Source organism: Centroberyx gerrardi, chromosome 2 (genome assembly GCF_048128805.1).
Source record: "Centroberyx gerrardi isolate f3 chromosome 2, fCenGer3.hap1.cur.20231027, whole genome shotgun sequence".
Classification (NCBI taxonomy): Eukaryota; Metazoa; Chordata; class Actinopteri; order Beryciformes; family Berycidae; genus Centroberyx; species Centroberyx gerrardi.
In genome coordinates this window covers 29,762,448-29,779,196 of record NC_135998.1, presented here as the reverse complement: position 1 = coordinate 29,779,196, position 16,749 = coordinate 29,762,448, and the positions used below count along the sequence as shown (strand labels likewise).

The 16,749-nt window shown below is 39.6% G+C and overlaps 1 protein-coding gene across 1 annotated transcript; it reads right to left on the bottom strand.

The window, feature by feature from the left end:
- Nucleotides 1-10,954: 10,954 nt before the first annotated feature.
- On the bottom strand, nt 10,955-14,671 carry naif1 (nuclear apoptosis inducing factor 1). The gene is made up of 3 exons (XM_071904282.1): nt 14,144-14,671; nt 12,187-12,237; nt 10,955-11,505 (listed from the first exon to the last, which is right to left on the bottom strand). The coding sequence occupies exons 1-3, from the start codon at nt 14,586-14,588 to the stop codon at nt 10,955-10,957; spliced, it is 1,047 nt and encodes a 348-aa protein (XP_071760383.1). The 5' UTR covers nt 14,589-14,671.
- Nucleotides 14,672-16,749: the final 2,078 nt, after the last annotated feature.

Genomic DNA, 16,749 nt, shown 5'->3' with positions numbered 1-16,749 from the left:
GTGCTGCAGTCACAGCGGCTCCCTGAACGTCTCTCTGCACGCCAGGCTGCTTAGGGACCGTCCATAAACTCATGAAGTGTGCAGAGACGTGCAACAACTTCTGTGTTTGCTTTGTCTGTGTTCTAATAATTTATGTGAAAGGTATATGGTGTAAATAATGTGTCGTTACCTTTTCATGGCTGTCAAACAACAGCAAGATGATTAAAATGTTTTTTTCTTGAAGTGTCAGAATGCTAACATGGCTTATCTCTTGAACGAAAGTTTGCAGGCATTTTGCTAGCTTGTTAGCATTTTGTGACTTCCAGATAATTAAGTTATAATGGTCATGCAGTTGTTCGACAGATGTGAAAAGGTAATGGGCAATTAACAACACCATATACATTTCACATAAATTATTAGAACACAGAAAAAGCAAACACAGAAAATGTTGATATTTTGTTTTGCCCATTTGAAACATCAGGCCATGTGCTACTATCGATGGGAAGCACCATGGAGAACTTTTTTTTTTTTTTTTTCAATCAGTTTTACCAATTTGTGAAAATAATGAATATTCTTAGTCACATGACCTGCAAACCCCAACCAGCTTCAAAATATTTGGGATAAACAACCTTCAATTCATGGTGGGCCGGCTCTACACTGCTGGAGGCCCTGGGCAAAATTTTCTGTGGAGGCCCCCCTTTTGAGACAAATCCTACCCACCATCAAGCAATAAAGACAGAGGAAAAATGTAGTGTTTAAAGCATTGTTGTTTGTTACCTGTTATAAGATACAGCACATGAATATCAAAATAAAATGTAACAAATACAAAGGTGAATGTGACTCTCCACTTGGACATGAGCTTAAAATGAAGACTTTCAGGGGGGCCTCAGCCAATAAGATTCATCTTTTGCTGGGGGGTGGGCCTTCCCCAAATCAGCGCTTTTGATTGGTTTTATGATCACTGGTACTTAAATGGCACAAATACACCATGGAAACTTCTCCAAACTCTGCTAATATATTCCATCCAGCTCCTGCTATCCTGACCCACGCTCGACCGCAAAACAACAGAGAGGTCACTCAATGTTGTCCAACCAACATGCAACACAGAGTTTCAGGTAACACGCAAGTTGGTAAATGCTGTCCAACCAACAAGAAACTCTGAGTTTCAGACTACAATAGTGATACCTGTATAAATACAAACTTGGGACTGAGAGAAGTAAATCCGGCTATCAAAAAACATTGTAAACTAAACATTTAACCATAGCAGGGTCATCTGGGACCCAGAAGGCAAGCCAAAAGGTCTATTAGGAGGTCATTTGAATATACGTAGTGTTCTCTCAAAAAGTGATCAAATACAACACCTGATCAGAGACTTGGCTGCATGAAAACTCTCCACCTGCTGCATTGGCTGTGCCTGGCTACAATATCTTTAGGAGAGATAGGCCTGAGGGAAAAGGTGGTGGAGTGATGATATATATAAGAGATACTTTCCAATGTGAGCGAATACAGTGGTCATCTTGTAACAATCTGGAATGTATTGGACTAAATGTAATCCTGTCACCTCAAATGTGTATCCTCCTTTTTGTAATATACCGCCCTCCTTCTGCCAATAATGTGTTTTATGAACAACTGCAGAGTATACTCAAGGAATGTGATTCTAGGAAAGAGATTCATCAATGGGGATGATAAATCAAGTAGGAAAAATTTAAAGCAGATCTCATCTAGTCTAGAATTAATCCAGCTAGTCAAAGGTCCAACTAGAATAACTAATTCCTCAAAAACTCAGATTGACTTGATTTTCAGTAATAAACCTCAAAGAATCATCAAGACCTTTAATATGATAACTGGTCTGTCTGATCACAACTTGACACTTATGGCAAGGAAGCTGACTAAGAAACGGTTTAATTTTCCTACTCCCAAACAGCCTGAATAGTTTAGAATTCCAAGAAGTGAACTGGAAAACTTTGAAACTGCACTAAAGGAAACAGACTGGAATAAACTATTGTCTGGGGTAGATGCAGAGGCAGACAGCGATATACTACTAACCACAATTAAGAACACAATAGATGAATTTACCAGAAAAGCCAAGACCAAGAAAAGACAGAAGAATAGCCTGCCCTGGTTGAACTCAGATATATGGAGATTAATGAAACAATGTGACCAAGCATTAAAACAGGCTCTAAAATCTAAATTAGAACATGATAAACGTAAATTTATTATGTTAAGAAACAAGGTAATTAAGGAACTGAGAAAGGCCAAGACTAACTTCTTCATAAACATTATTGGTGAGGCAAGAGGCAATGCGAAACTGATCTGGAAACAGATTAAAAAACTAACAGGGAAAGACCACAAGTCAGGAAAGCACTTAGAACTGGACCTAGATCAGGACCCATATAGATTAGCTGAGGCTTTCAACAACTACTTTATTGACTCTGTTGCTGTACTAGCACAGAACTTCCCCAACAGCCACCTAGTCCCTGTCTCAGAAATTGTCAGTAAGAAGATTTTTGATATTCAAGAAATTTCAGAAATCAAAGTGATTCAGATCATCGACTCACTTAAGACAACTCGAGCTAAGGATGTGTATGGTATGGACACCTCAATGCTCAAAACTATTAAAGAGTCACTAGCACCCCCTATCTGCCAGCTAATTAATTTATCCATTTCCCAGGGGCTATTTCCAACTGTATGGAAAGCAGCTATAGTGACACCCATCTTCAAAGCTGGTGATCATAAAGCTGTTTGTAATTTTAGGCCCATCAGTATATTGCCTGTCATCTCTAAGATTGCTGAGAAATGGGTATCTGAACAGCTCATCTTCCATCTTAACAACAGCCCCCTACACCCTATGCAGTTTGGCTTTAGAGCAAAACACTCCACAGAGACGGCCAACTGTTACTTTGTAGAAAACATTAAATCAATGGTAGATAAGGGCGGTCTTGTTGGAGCTGTATTCATGGATCTACGGAAAGCCTTTGACACTGTTAACCATAACGTCCTTATAGCCAAGCTCTCCAGGTTTAACTTCTCCCCTAATGCACTTAACTTTATGAAATCATACCTGGCAGACAGAACCCAATGTGTGAGGGTATACCACCAACACTCAGCTTTTATCAAGTCTGCTACCGGTGTCCCGCAAGGGTCTATTCTAGGCCCACTCTTGTTTAGCCTGACATAGATGATCTACCATCAGTTTGCTCTGACGTTAATGTCCAGATGTACGCTGATGATACGGTTGTCTATGTACATGGCAAAAACAAAGATGAAGCTGCATCAAAACTGTCTGCTGTAATGGTACAAGTTACCACGTGGCTGTTCAATCCTGCCTTCAGCTTAACGTTACAAAAACAGTCAGCATGTTCTTCACAAAAAGACCAACCTCAACACCGGATCCAGACATCACAGTCTCTGGAAAAAAACTACAGATCGTGTCTGAGTTTAAATACCTTGGCATCACTGTTGACCCAAATCTGTCTTTCACGGCACATGTAAAAAAAAAGTTGCAAGGAATGTTAGATTCAATCTGGCCAATTTCAAATTCACAAGGAACTGCATGTCCACTAATGCAGCCAAAATGTTCATGAATACAATGATCCTTCCACACATCACGTACTGTCTGACAAGTTGGGGACACGTCAATAAAACCACGCTAAGGCCAATAGAATCCCTGTATAAACAAACAATAAAAACCCTAGACAAGAAGCCACAAGGATACCATCATTGCAATATTTTGAAAAAGCACAGTTTACTAAGCTGGGAAAACATGGTTAAATACAGTAGACTGTGTCTCGTTTTCAAGGTATTACACAATATGGCTCCTCCACCACTCCGTACTTACATCACATTAAAAACCAGCCGAACCACTAGAGCAACAACTAGAGGAGATTGTCTAACTCCTAGAAGACAAAGTAGTTTTGGCCAATCTGCTTTTTCTGTCAGAGCCTCTCAGGATTGGAACAACTTACCGCAACACATAAGAAACTGAGCCAATTACCATTCCTTCTCCACAACATTAAGAGCCTGGTTTATTAGAAATCAAACTTGTGAACACTAGAACAGGGAGGTGTTTTCGTGTTGTTTGTTGTCTTATTTGTCGTTATTATGCTTAGTGTAAGAGCTGCTCTTACTTATCATAGGCTCTGTACATAATATCCACACTTCACCAAGACTAACATTGTGCTGTCATGCTATTTGTTGATTTGTTGATTGTTGTCATGCGATTGTTGATTTTGTGTGTTATAAGAGCTGTCTTTCTTGTCTCTATGTAGTGCAGGCTCTGTTTGTATCTGCATATTTTTCACTGTTTTTATCGTTGATTGTATTTCCAATGTTTTTATTCTTAACGTTTGTGCTTTCAACTATTGCCTGCCTGGGGACTACAGATGAAAATTTGCCTTTTTGGCTAACTCTGGCATATTTTCAGAAATGTTATTAATATGCACTGTCCCTGTCAAATAAAGTAATAAACTAAACTAAACTAATGTATCCAGAACAGTAACACATTTTTATTTTTTTTATTTTTTTTTGAAAGTAGAAAAAATACATTCAAGTTTGCGTGAGGCCCTGGGCATTTGCCTATTCAACCTATAGGGAGAACCGGCTATGCATGATTATACACATAACCTGATAAAAAAAAGTGGATCTTAGATTCCTCAGCTCCTCTTTAGACTCAAAATTACTCAAATACTACATAAAATAATGAATATATTCCAAGTCACACGACCTGCAGAAAGCCATTTTCAATATATTTGGGATGAAGGGAGGGACACAAAACATCATGCACACCCTTCGCTTCTAAGTATTTCCTGAGATTATTGTGTACTTGTTTATTTTTCAATAGCTTCCAAGTGATATGACCCACAGTCAGTGGTGTGCCTTGTCATAAAAATAAAACACCAATATAAATAAAATAGCATATTTTTTTCCCCTTAAAATACCCTATCTTCATGTAAGTTTAATAGCTGCTATGTATAGTATACTATAATTTTCTGTCATAAAGATTTATGTCAGCTTAAAAAGATGAACAAATAATAAAGAAAAATATGCAAATAAAAAGGTGAGTAAAACTGACTTTAGGTGGGTTCACCCTCCACTCCATCCCTACCTACAGACCCCAAACCAGCTTCAGTTCATTCAGTGAATAAGGCCACATATAGTTTTCATATTTAGTTCATCTAAATCTATGCAAAAGAAATCAGCTAATGTAAGAATCAAAGTTTTGCCTTTTGTGATTCTGTCATGAGCAATACTCTAAAATTCCCTGATTTTCTTTAGCCATTTTTCTGGATTTTATTGTGGTTTTATTTGTTGCCATCATCATTCTGACACCGCTGCTGACACCATCTCTACAGTGGTTCAGAACTTGCAATCTCTCTCCCCGGAGGCCCCAATCTTTATTCTGGGAGATTTTAATCATTGTACTTTAAAAAAGTCATTCAGCAGCTTTTATCAGTATGTCACCTGTCATACACGACAAAACAAAACTCTTGACCTCTGCTATGGCTCTATTAAGGGAGCTTTTAAATCTGTTGCAGGACCAGCGCTTGGATTCTCGGATCATAACACAGTGCACCTTCTTCCCACGTATGAATCTATGTTAAGGAGGGAAAAGGTGCTAAAAAGAAAAGTTCAGGTTTGGACTGAGGACAGCTCTCTTGCCTTACAGGCTTGCTTTGATTGTACAGACTGGTCCGTTTTTCAAGAGGCTACTGATCGTATTGATGAACTCACTGAGGTGGTTTGTGACTGTGTTTCTTTTTGCACTGACTGTGTAATTCCCACCAAGGAAATTAAAATATTTCCAAATAACAAACCATGGATCTCCAAAGGCTTAAAGGACCTTTTGCACAATAAGAAAATAGCCTTCAGGGATGGTAATGCTAATACAGTGAGGGAAATTAAGAAAGAAGTGAGGTCTGAAATTAAAAAGGACAAGCTAAGGTACAAGAGAAAGATTGAGGTAGAACTTGGTGGTAATAATCTAAGGGCTGCCTGGCAGGGGATGAAAACAATGACAGGGTCTCATGATATGAACACCAGGGGTGTCAGTCTTCATGGTTTCAATTCAGATGCACACCTTGCTGATGAGCTAAATGCTTTTTACTTAAGATTTGATAATAATGATTTCACTTCAGAAGTCAATAATATAAAGGAAAGGACCAGGACTTGTCTATCGGTGGACATTGATGCTCAGAGTGTTAAGAGGACTCTGCTCTTCCAGCAGGTTAATGTCAGGAAGAGCCCGGGCCCTGATAACATTGGTGGCCAGGTGTTAAAGGTGTGTGCAGAGCAGCTGTGTACTATATTTCATTTTATTTTCGTACAGTCTCTTAAGGTACAAAGGGTTCCTAAGGTCTGGAAACAGTCTGTAATAGTCCCAGTAGCTAAGATCAGTACTCCAAAAGTTTTAAATGATTTCAGACCTGTTGCTCTAACTTCATTGGTCATGAAATCCTTTGAGAAATTAATTAAGAATGCTATCTTACAGCAGCTAGGGGACAGCCTGGACCCCCTACAGTTTGCCTACAGGGTGGGCAGAGGGGTAGAGGATGCCACCCTGACCTTGCTTAACCTTTTGTTTAAGCATCTTGAGACTCCTAATGCCCACGCCAGAATTTTATTCATTGATTTACTTACTTACTGACTTATTTCTCTTTTTAAACTTGATCTTAACATTATTGGCTGGATAGTAGACTTTTTAACTAATAGATCGCAATGTGTCAGGGTCAATGGTGCGTATTCTAATTGGCTGTGCTCTTCCACTGGTTCTCCTCAAGGTTGTTGTTTGTCTCCCCTTCTCTACATTATGTACACTAATGATTGTCTGAGTACTCATGAAAACAGGCACATCATTAAATTTGCTGACGACTCTGTTATTGTTAGCCTTCTTCAGGGGCAGGACCAAGACCATGGACCTGTGGTGGATGACTTTGTGTCATGGTGTGATCAGCCTTTCCTTCACCTAAATGTTACAAAAACCAAGGATATGATTGTTAACCTTAGAAAGTCATCACCCAGCCCCACTTTGACGGTCACTAAAGGCTCTGATATTGAACTGGTGGAAAACTACAAATATCTCGGCACTATTATTGACAGAAAGCTGTGTTTTGAACCCAATGTGGATGGTATTTTTAAAAAAGTACAACAGCGTCTTTTCTTTTTAAGGAAAATGAATTCTTTTAATGTTTGCAATACCATGATGACTCTTTTTTTATCTGAGTTTTATTGAGTCTGTCTTAACTTTCTGCATTGTGGCATGGTATGGCAATCTCAACTTGTCGAACAGGAAGAGACTTAATAGCCTTACCAGAGTGGCAAGCAAAATTATTGGAGTGGGTCAGGCCCAGCTCACTGACATTTATCATACACAGGTTCTTGGGAAGACCAGAGTCATTCTGGGCTCTTCTGATCACCCCCTACATGGGGAATTTATGTTGTTGCCATCAGGCCACCGTTTTAGGGTGCCGGGTGGAAGGACTTAGAGAATCAAGGTATCTTTTGTTTCTGTAGCCATTAGTCTGCTAAACTCCAAATAATCATTGAACTATAGGGACTATGATTTATATGGAGATTCCTTTTACACTAGCTTAATCTATTGTTTTGATCTTTATTGTACAATGGTACTTGTGAGGAGCCCCTCTGTCACGATCTTGTATTGTGTTGCGTTGTGTTGTGTTGTTCTGTTTTGTTGATTGATGTTGTGGACCGCTTGGTTTACCATGGCTGCAAACCAAATTTCCCTTAGTGGGACACTAAAGTTGAGTTGAGTTGAGTCATTCAAACCCTTTATCAGTGAGACAGAGTATTGCCACCCAAACAAACAGAAGTGGCATATGGAGGATACGTGTGCCTGGGTCATTTCCCCTGACGTAGAGACCCAACATGTGGAATGATTTAGGCTTTTACGTGGTTCCAGGAAAAGAGGAACCTGATAAGAGTCACACTGCCTCCAAACCATGACACACAACATCCATGTACTTATGGGAATATGAGCCACACTGCAGGGGAAACAGATGGAAAACATAACCTGTTGCTGAGAGCAACCAACGCACCCAAGAACAAATGACAAATCAAAGTCCACTTCCTGCTACATCACCAACAGGACTTGTACCTTTACGAGAACCAAGACTTCACAAGAAACTGAGTTTTTATGGTAAATCCCAAGGTTGTATGGCAGGTACACCACATAAAATAGACAAAATGTGCCATTTTTATGGAATTAACCATTTTTTTGTGATAGCACTGCTACGCGATTTCATCATGGCTTTCCACTTAGTTTTAACATGGGGGTTATTCGGCTCTTGACCACCATGAAAACCAGAATATAAACTAATCACCTCAGATGCAGCTGGACGAGTTTGTAGTGTTCAGATTCTTCCCATTCATTTGAATGAGCCATGAAAATAGACTGAAAACTGATATTGAACACGTTGGTGAACAGATTCAACAACAGATCCTGCTTTTAAGACAATAAAGCAATCTTGGGTCCGTCATTTTGCATTTCTATTCTTGGTTTATACTAAAATTAGTATTTAAAAATAAAAGTAGATCCGGTCTCCCAAACACATCTCTCCTAAATCCCTCTGCTATGTTCTCTTCTATCAATAAAAATGCTATTTGGCGAAATGACGTTCTAAAAAGTAAGACCAAATGTCAGTTGAAAATCACAGCAGCAGGATCTGTTGTTGAATCTGTTCACCAACGTGTTAAATGTCAGTTTTCAGTCTATTTTCGTGGCCCGTTCAAATGAATGGGAAGTAAAAATCCTAACACTATAAACTTGTCCAGCTGCATCTGATCTTGGTGATTAGTTCTGTCAAAATAAATCCTTGAATTTTATCATCAACTTTGCTTGTTGCTGGAGTATCTTATTACATCCCTTAACACTGAAATGCGTTAGTCCCATTATGGGGAACCCTTTAACTACATTGCACTCTGCCACAAACACTGCAGTAGGTTAACTAACACTGATATGACTAGTGAAAATGATGTCAGCTGATGTTGTTACTGTATATCAGCAGCATGAAATACAGAGAAACAGACACCCAATGCTTTCACAAATACAAATGGGCAGTACTTTGATTAAATGTATTTGAAATGCATATTTAATTACTTCTGTGTATTTTGTCATTTGTATGTGGCCAGAATTCAAAAAAGAAAGATGTAATTTGTCTCAAAATGCTTTCTGTGTCAAAATACAAAAATGTAAGTACATTTTTAGAATGGATCAGATTTCTACAAAATGAAGTTGGCTTTTATTGATTGCTGTTTGATTGTAAAGTACTGTAAGTGTTTTTTGAAAAGTGCTATAAAAATGAAGTTTCTAATTACATGATTATTGTGCGCATAGTGTCAATGCACATGATTCTGAGCTACAAATGTGAAGATTCACTGTTACATCTTAGGAAAGGCAGAGCATCTTTGTGGCTACTATCGTTTTAGAAAAATGTAAAAATAAGAAAATTCTACTATTAACTTCAACTTGAATATATAGTTGGCCAGATAGCTGACTGTCAGACACTTAGTCAATTAATTTTATGCTGTCATCCCCCTAAACAAGCTGTTCAGTTTACTGTGATAGGAGCCTACTGATAATGCATATCTGTATCTTTTATGGCAGTGCAGCTGATAGCTTACCACTGATTTCACAGCTCATAATTAGTCATAAAACATTCAATTTCATTTGATCTCCTGGTCAGGATGCACAGAGGAATATTTTCAGTGTTAAATAAAAAGATATCAATAAAGATAATAAATTAAAAGACAGATACAGATACCCCAGGGATGATGATGATGATGATGATGATGATGATGATGATGATGATATATTATTATCTGCTCTTTATCCAGCTGCATTGTCAACGTTTTGGTGTGACTTTGTGACTCTTGTGTATTCATGAGTGTCTAGCATTTACAGCAACGCTCAAATCAGACTTAAAAATATGACTGATATTACTTTTCATTTTAAAATAAATCTTTTTGGTTTTTCATTATGTTTTTTATGGACCAATATGTTCAATTAATTAAATACTAGGAGTTCCTCACGGCCTACTTTTTAGTCCTCAGTGTGATTGAATACAATTTTTTTCCCCTATTGTTTCATAAAATGGAAAGGCTTAACACTGTTTTCAAAATGTGTTACAGAAATAAAGTCCATTATTATTGTAAATATGAATGCAGACTACATAACTAAATGGCCTCTAAAATCTTTAGTCAGTCAATACACACCTAGGAAATCACACAGCTAGTCAGTTTCTATCATGTTAAATCTAATTGTCTTACTTAATTTGAAAAATCAGTGTATAGATGACTGTAGTATTCAAGAGGAATGAAAATATGCAACTACATTATTGGTCCCAGTGTAACACAATGATGAAGAAACTTGCATAGTTTGTGGCACAGAGCGACCTCTTCTGGTTGAGTAGAAGTGCAGGGGGAAAAAAACAGGCTGGTGATTTTTCTCAGGATTTTTCTTCAGATTTTATTAAATTCTGAAGACATGGCGGACAGAATGCACACGAACCAAATAATCCAGTTGGCTCCGGTCTAAAAATAAAAATGAATACTCTCCACTCTGGGTAAACTGCAGGATGACTTGGAGAAAGTCGGCATCAAATGTTCAGCTCCGACCCAGATCAGGATGAAGTCTTGTCTCTTGCTGTGTGCGCGCACCCTTAGGTGCAAGCATTGAAAGCATGAATTAAATAACAAATCCAGTATTCAAATGAGACAAATCATTGTCAAATAATGACAAATGGGGTAAAAATGTTCTCAACATGACCATTGATCATTTCCGTGGGTTGGTTTTGAATCATAAAACATACCTAAAATTCTGTACATGCTCTTCCTAAGGCAACTCATGATGGGTTTTGTCTGTGGTTCTCTGAAGTGTGTGCGTGGATTTGAGTAATGCAGACAGAAAGGCAGTACTACACACACACACACACACACACACGCACACACACGCACACAGTGTCTATTGCGTCTCCTCTGCTGGCTGTGGTGGCGGCGGAGGGGTTTTGGGCCTGGTCTGCTCCTCTGCTCCCGACCCGTCTGTCGTCCCTCCTGCCGCCGTGCCGCCGGAGTTGGCGACCTCTGTCCCGCTCTGCAGGAACTTGCGCAAGTCTTTGAGCGCCGGCCTGAGCATCTGCACCAGGGCGAGCAGCGCGGCCTGGGTGCCCTCCAGGGCCTGGGCCTGTCTCTCCTGGGCGTACGCCTGCGCCTCCTGGGAGCGCCGCATCATCTGCAGCAGCTCGTTCTGGCCCTCCAGGTGCTGGGCGATCTGCCGGACGTGGACGTTGGTGACCCGCTGCTCCTGCAGCAGGCGGGCCGAGTTGAGGGCGATGCGGCTCTTCAGCTCCTGGGGCTTGGCCTGGCCCTGGGGCAGCGGGGGGGAGGCCGAGGACGAGGCCAGCATCTCCACGGGAGCCTCCACGGCCGTCACCACGGTGGAGGCGGCGTCGCCCACGGTGGTGGTGCAGTACTCCACCACGCCTCCCTCCTCCAGCGTGTGGTACGTGGTCTCTGCTGGGCGGCGGGAGAGAAAAGCGGTTTTCAGTTGTGTGCTGCTGAGAGGCCCGAGAGTCTGCAGGGTTTCATTCCAACTAAACACTACAGCAGCTCATTTCACTGATGAGTTCCTCCTCTCTGGTTGAAGGTGTGCTAATCAGGGAATTAAGCGTTTCGCTGGAATGAAAACCTGCAGACTCCTCCATGGACCATGGTTGAAAACTGCTGGGAAAGACGTTAGTGTTGGAGTTTTGGATGCTACTTTTACCTAATGTTGGTATAATGCAAATGGAGTTTTTCATGTGGAAACTTATGGCAAACTCATCAACAAGATTTGGCGTTATTATGCAGAAATGCCATTACAGATTTTCCTCAATGTTTGAATTTTGTGTGTGAGGGCCAAACTGGGACTAAGTCTAGTCTAAATCCTGTAGTGTAAGGCCTTCTGTAATTGAATTTAGTCTGAAAAAACTTGAAAAATTCTTCCTCTTCACATGCTAATTTGATGTAGTCAGTTATCTGCTATTGCAACGCTGGTCAGAAATTCTACGTTGTGTCGTGATCCACTTTCAAACGTACTGCACTCCACTGGGAGTAGCTGAGCAGCTGGAAAGAGATGCTCTTTGAACTTGGAGATACACTGACTGATCTGAATTCATCAGTGATATTAAATTCAACCATTTGTGGAGAAAAACTTACCATTCAGTGGTTTTGCTTCATCACAAACTGTTCCTGAGCCAGTTGGAAGAGCTAAAAAAAAAAAGAGATAATACAAGATGTTATAAATTAAACTAATGCTTCCAGGTTTCCCTGTAGAAAAATCCATACAGGTTTTGCATTTATGTGTCTGTACACATACTGTTTTCCCTATCAGGATCTCTCTGCTGGCTGATGGCAGAGTGTTATAACTTAAAACTGGAGAATTATGAAGCTGAGGTCCACACTGAAAATGGATGTGGCTGCTGAACACTAGTCTGTCAATGATTTGATTGTTTGCTTACAGCGCCACAGCCGGGCAGGAGTGTAGAAGAAGAAATTAAGAGGTGGTAATGGGTCATTTTAATTGCTGAAAGTACAAATAGGTGGAAGAAGAGTGTCTATATACAGCATCATCAATTTGGGCATATGATTTTTAAGCCCCGCCCCATCTTTTACTGATGTCCATCATATCCATGGAGGTGAATTCAAATAAATTCAAAGAAATTGTTTTTTTTCCCCCATGTCACGTATCCTCAGAATGTAGCATATTAGCATATTTCTGATCTTCTAATCAAACAGCTACAGAGAAGTTTCAGTGATACCATCATCCGTTTGTTCTCGTGGCGTCACCAAAACGTCTTTGTTTTTCATATTTTTGTTTTTGCTAGTGTATTTTTTTATTCACGTTATGAATTACATTTTTAATTTTCTGCACCCTTAGCCTCTGTTTGGACATTCTCCTTTTTTCTGATCTCTTTTTCACGATTTTTGTTCTGATGCATTATTAAAGATCTACTAGGGAACTACTACTACTAACTTCCTCTATAAATGATTTATGGTGAGTAGGAAAAGTTACCAATGATGAAGTTTATGTTGACTACCATATCTATAGATATCTTTCGTTAGGAAAATCCTGTATAATTAAAATCTCACACAGCTCTGCTGACATTCTCACTCAGCACACAGCTGATTCACAGGATTATGTGTGTGAGTGTGTAAGTGTGTGAGTGTGAGAATTTAAAGTGCTCAAATGTTCTGTTTACCCTAAAAATGAATACATAGCATAGCCTGGTTTACATTTTAAATGTCAACATAAACTGAGATGCTGCTTGACATTTTAAGATAAACTTGTATGAGGTTTCTTGAGGTGGATTGAAAACTGATTTTAAAAAAACTTATAGCAGTATTTAATTAAGGGCTGAACAAATTTCATCTTACTGTTAAGAAACTGCTAGCAAGGTAGGAAACTCTTGGGTGTCATGTATAACCCCTCTGGTAATGACATATCTACTCTTACCCACTCTTCTTTCCCAAGCCAGGTTTGTAGATAGATCATTTTTTATTGTCACTCCTTAACATACAGGACAAACAGGGCAACAAACACAGTACCCCAATAAAAAAGAAGGTCGAGGACCACTCATTTAGAGTTATGAGACACAGGCTAAAAATAATACACATAAAAAAAATACTAGATAAATACTTGTATGTAGAAGCTTGCCCTGGTTTAACAGAACAAGAGAATTACATCAGCATTGATTTGAATGTCACCGTAATTCAGTGCTAGTCTTTTCTCAAGCTAGTTAAGTGTTCATGGGTTAGTAGTAGTTAGTAGTGCAGCCTCTGTAGGCTATATAACCAGGTGTGTTTGATTAGTTAGGGCAGTCAGTGCCTTTTATGAACAACAAGGTGAGCTGCTGCATGTCGGCTACGTTTCCTATCAGTATTTATTTTAATTTACTCTATCTTACTCTTACACCTTTATCTCAGTGTGGCAAAGACCCTCATTGCACAGGATACAACAAGAAGCCAACATTTTCTCCCTGGACTTTGAGAATGCAGCCACCAGAGGGCAACATCTTGACTTTCCGTCCCTATAATGACAAAATTTAATACCGACCCTGAGATTGTTGTAACCGTCTCCTCTGCGAGCTCGCGAGTGAAAAGTTTGTCAACTTACTCTCTGTCAGTGTGACGGTGGTGGCTGTGTTCATGGTGACGGGCAGCGTTATCTCGGCGTCCGAGTCTCCTGCAGGTAAACTGATGATAGTGGCTTCTCCCAGGAGGTTACAGATCCTCTGCTGCATAGCAGTGAGGATGACGGGAACAGGAGTGCAGTCCGCGGAGGTCCCCTCTATAGCCGCCCGGGCCTGGGCCACTTTCCGCCGGACCTCGGTCTTCATGTCAGACCACTTCTTTTTCACCTCGGCCAACTCTCTGGGACAGGTGGTCACGGCGTTCACCTTTTTCAGGATTTCCATCCACGCGTTATTCTTTGCAATGTGGGTGACTCCAGCATTGAAGTGGTTAACCAGCGTGTGCTTTTGTTTCTCTATTTCTTCCACAATAATTTCCACCTCCCTCTCCGAGAAATTCATTTTTCTCTTTTTCGCGAGCGATGCCATAATTGCATAAATTCCTGTTTTGGAGAGGTAATTGTGCGTATTGTACGCAAAAATAGTAGGATTTACTCAATTGATGTGCGCAACGTAATGGCTTCCAGAATCGGCTTCTTCTTCCTACTAACAACGCTTACGTTAGCTGTGTCTGAAGGCCCGCCCCCTGGCACCCTATTGGTCGGCTCTGCTACAGTCATACTATATTCTCTACTGCGATTGGCCGAGCCAGCTACCAATCACCCAGCGAGCCAAGCAAACTATGTCATTTTAAAAACACTAAATTAAAATTCTCACTGTTATACCCACAATATTTTCCAGTGGATTTGTTTATAGTCGTCGGTGCTGCAGTGGATAATAGAGACCGGTGGTTCCCAGCGGGCAACCCCAGCAAAATATGGAATAGTTTGATTTTATTTTGTTTTCCCTCCCTAGAAAAGGTACTGAGAGAATATCTAAGGATGACTGTTTTATTCCTAGGTTTCACTCTGCCACCTACAGTATAGACAACTCTAACCAGGGGTGAAGTGGAGGGCAAACCCACCTAAACTCAGTTCACCGTCTTTTTATTAGTGGAATATAGTTAACACAACTTTTTAGGCAGACATAAATCTTTTCAGAATCAGAATCCTTTTATTGGCCAAGTGTATTTGCACATACAAGGAATTTAGCTTAGTGGTTGGTTATGTACTTTGTTAAAAGACAGAAATAATAAAACAATAAAAACAGTACATAAAAAAACTGTATATAAATAAACCAAAAAACAAATAGAAACAGTAGAAGAAAAAGATAAGATCAGAATCAAATACAGAATATAGTTATTACACTGTAAGTAATTTTTGATATGAAATTCATACACCATAGTATCAGCAAACTGATGCAAGTAATATCAGTATAGGGTATTTTATGGGGAAAGCATAATGCTTTTTTGAAAATATAATAATTATAAGAAGAACATTTGTGTTTATATTGGTGATTGCTTGTCTTGCAATGGTCACCTACTGCAGGTCATAGTTTACCCACCTTTCTATTCACCACTACATCACTGGTTATCAATCTGTAATAAAAATCTCATCAGATAGGGTTCCTTAGCACAAATTCTCATCAAATGGGGTTCTGTGGTCTAAAACATATGCATTTGGGGGCCTTGACAGAAACAGTTTGTGAACATTCAGTGATGATACAGATGTATGCAGAAAAAGTGAGAAATTAATGCTATACTGATCTTCCATGCATATTCCAGTGTCTGCAGAAACAGCCCCATTACTCTGCAGTATTTATTTATTTCTTCCTTATTTTCTGCAATGTTTATGCAATCGTAATGCAGTCGTATGTGATGTTCTTTATTGTTATATATTGACAACGCATGTCATTTTATTTTGTTCAATTAAAAAAACTATAGTGTTCAGCTGCAGTGGTGGAGCCTAGTTCAGTTGCTTAATTTAACACATGCCTCTGAGTAAAAAGCATATTATTTCATTCTTTGTGTCTCTCTTCTTCTTCTTCATCGTCATCTTTTATGCTATTATTACAAGTTTTAGAAGTAGGCTAGTCACCACAATGCTTTTTGGTGACTGAAAATAAGCAATAAAAAAGAGCTAGATTGTGTCCATGTATTGCAATTACTACAAGCTTAGTAGGCCTATATAATGACTGAATTCTCATTTTGGGTGAATTATTCCTTTAAGGTCATCATCACATAACCTCAAACGTATCAATACATATGTGGTAAATGGTTAAACATATTTTGAAATATAAAGTTGCACATACATGCTAACATGCAAACTATCTTGTTAACATTATCATATATCATTGGCATAACATTGGCTGTTGCATGGAGAACAGTGTTTTTCATTGGGCAACAAAAATCTTGCGGTCTCCCATGTTGTTTCTTGGTTTTACCGAGCTGGACCACTGGAACGCATGGAGACTAGGCAAATATTTTACAACCTACCAGCTGGGAACATGACTTCCAACTTTGAATGGAATGCAGAATTTTTGACCAAGTGGGGAGAATAGGTGAGTTTAATACATCCATGAGAATAGGACTCAAACACTGGCTGAGGAGATGATGAAGAGTGGGACAGGCTCAAGACCGCGGCTGCCCTCCAGGCGTCACTCAGGGCGCAAAAGTCCCTTGTGCTTTTTGGTCACACTCAAATCTCGCGTT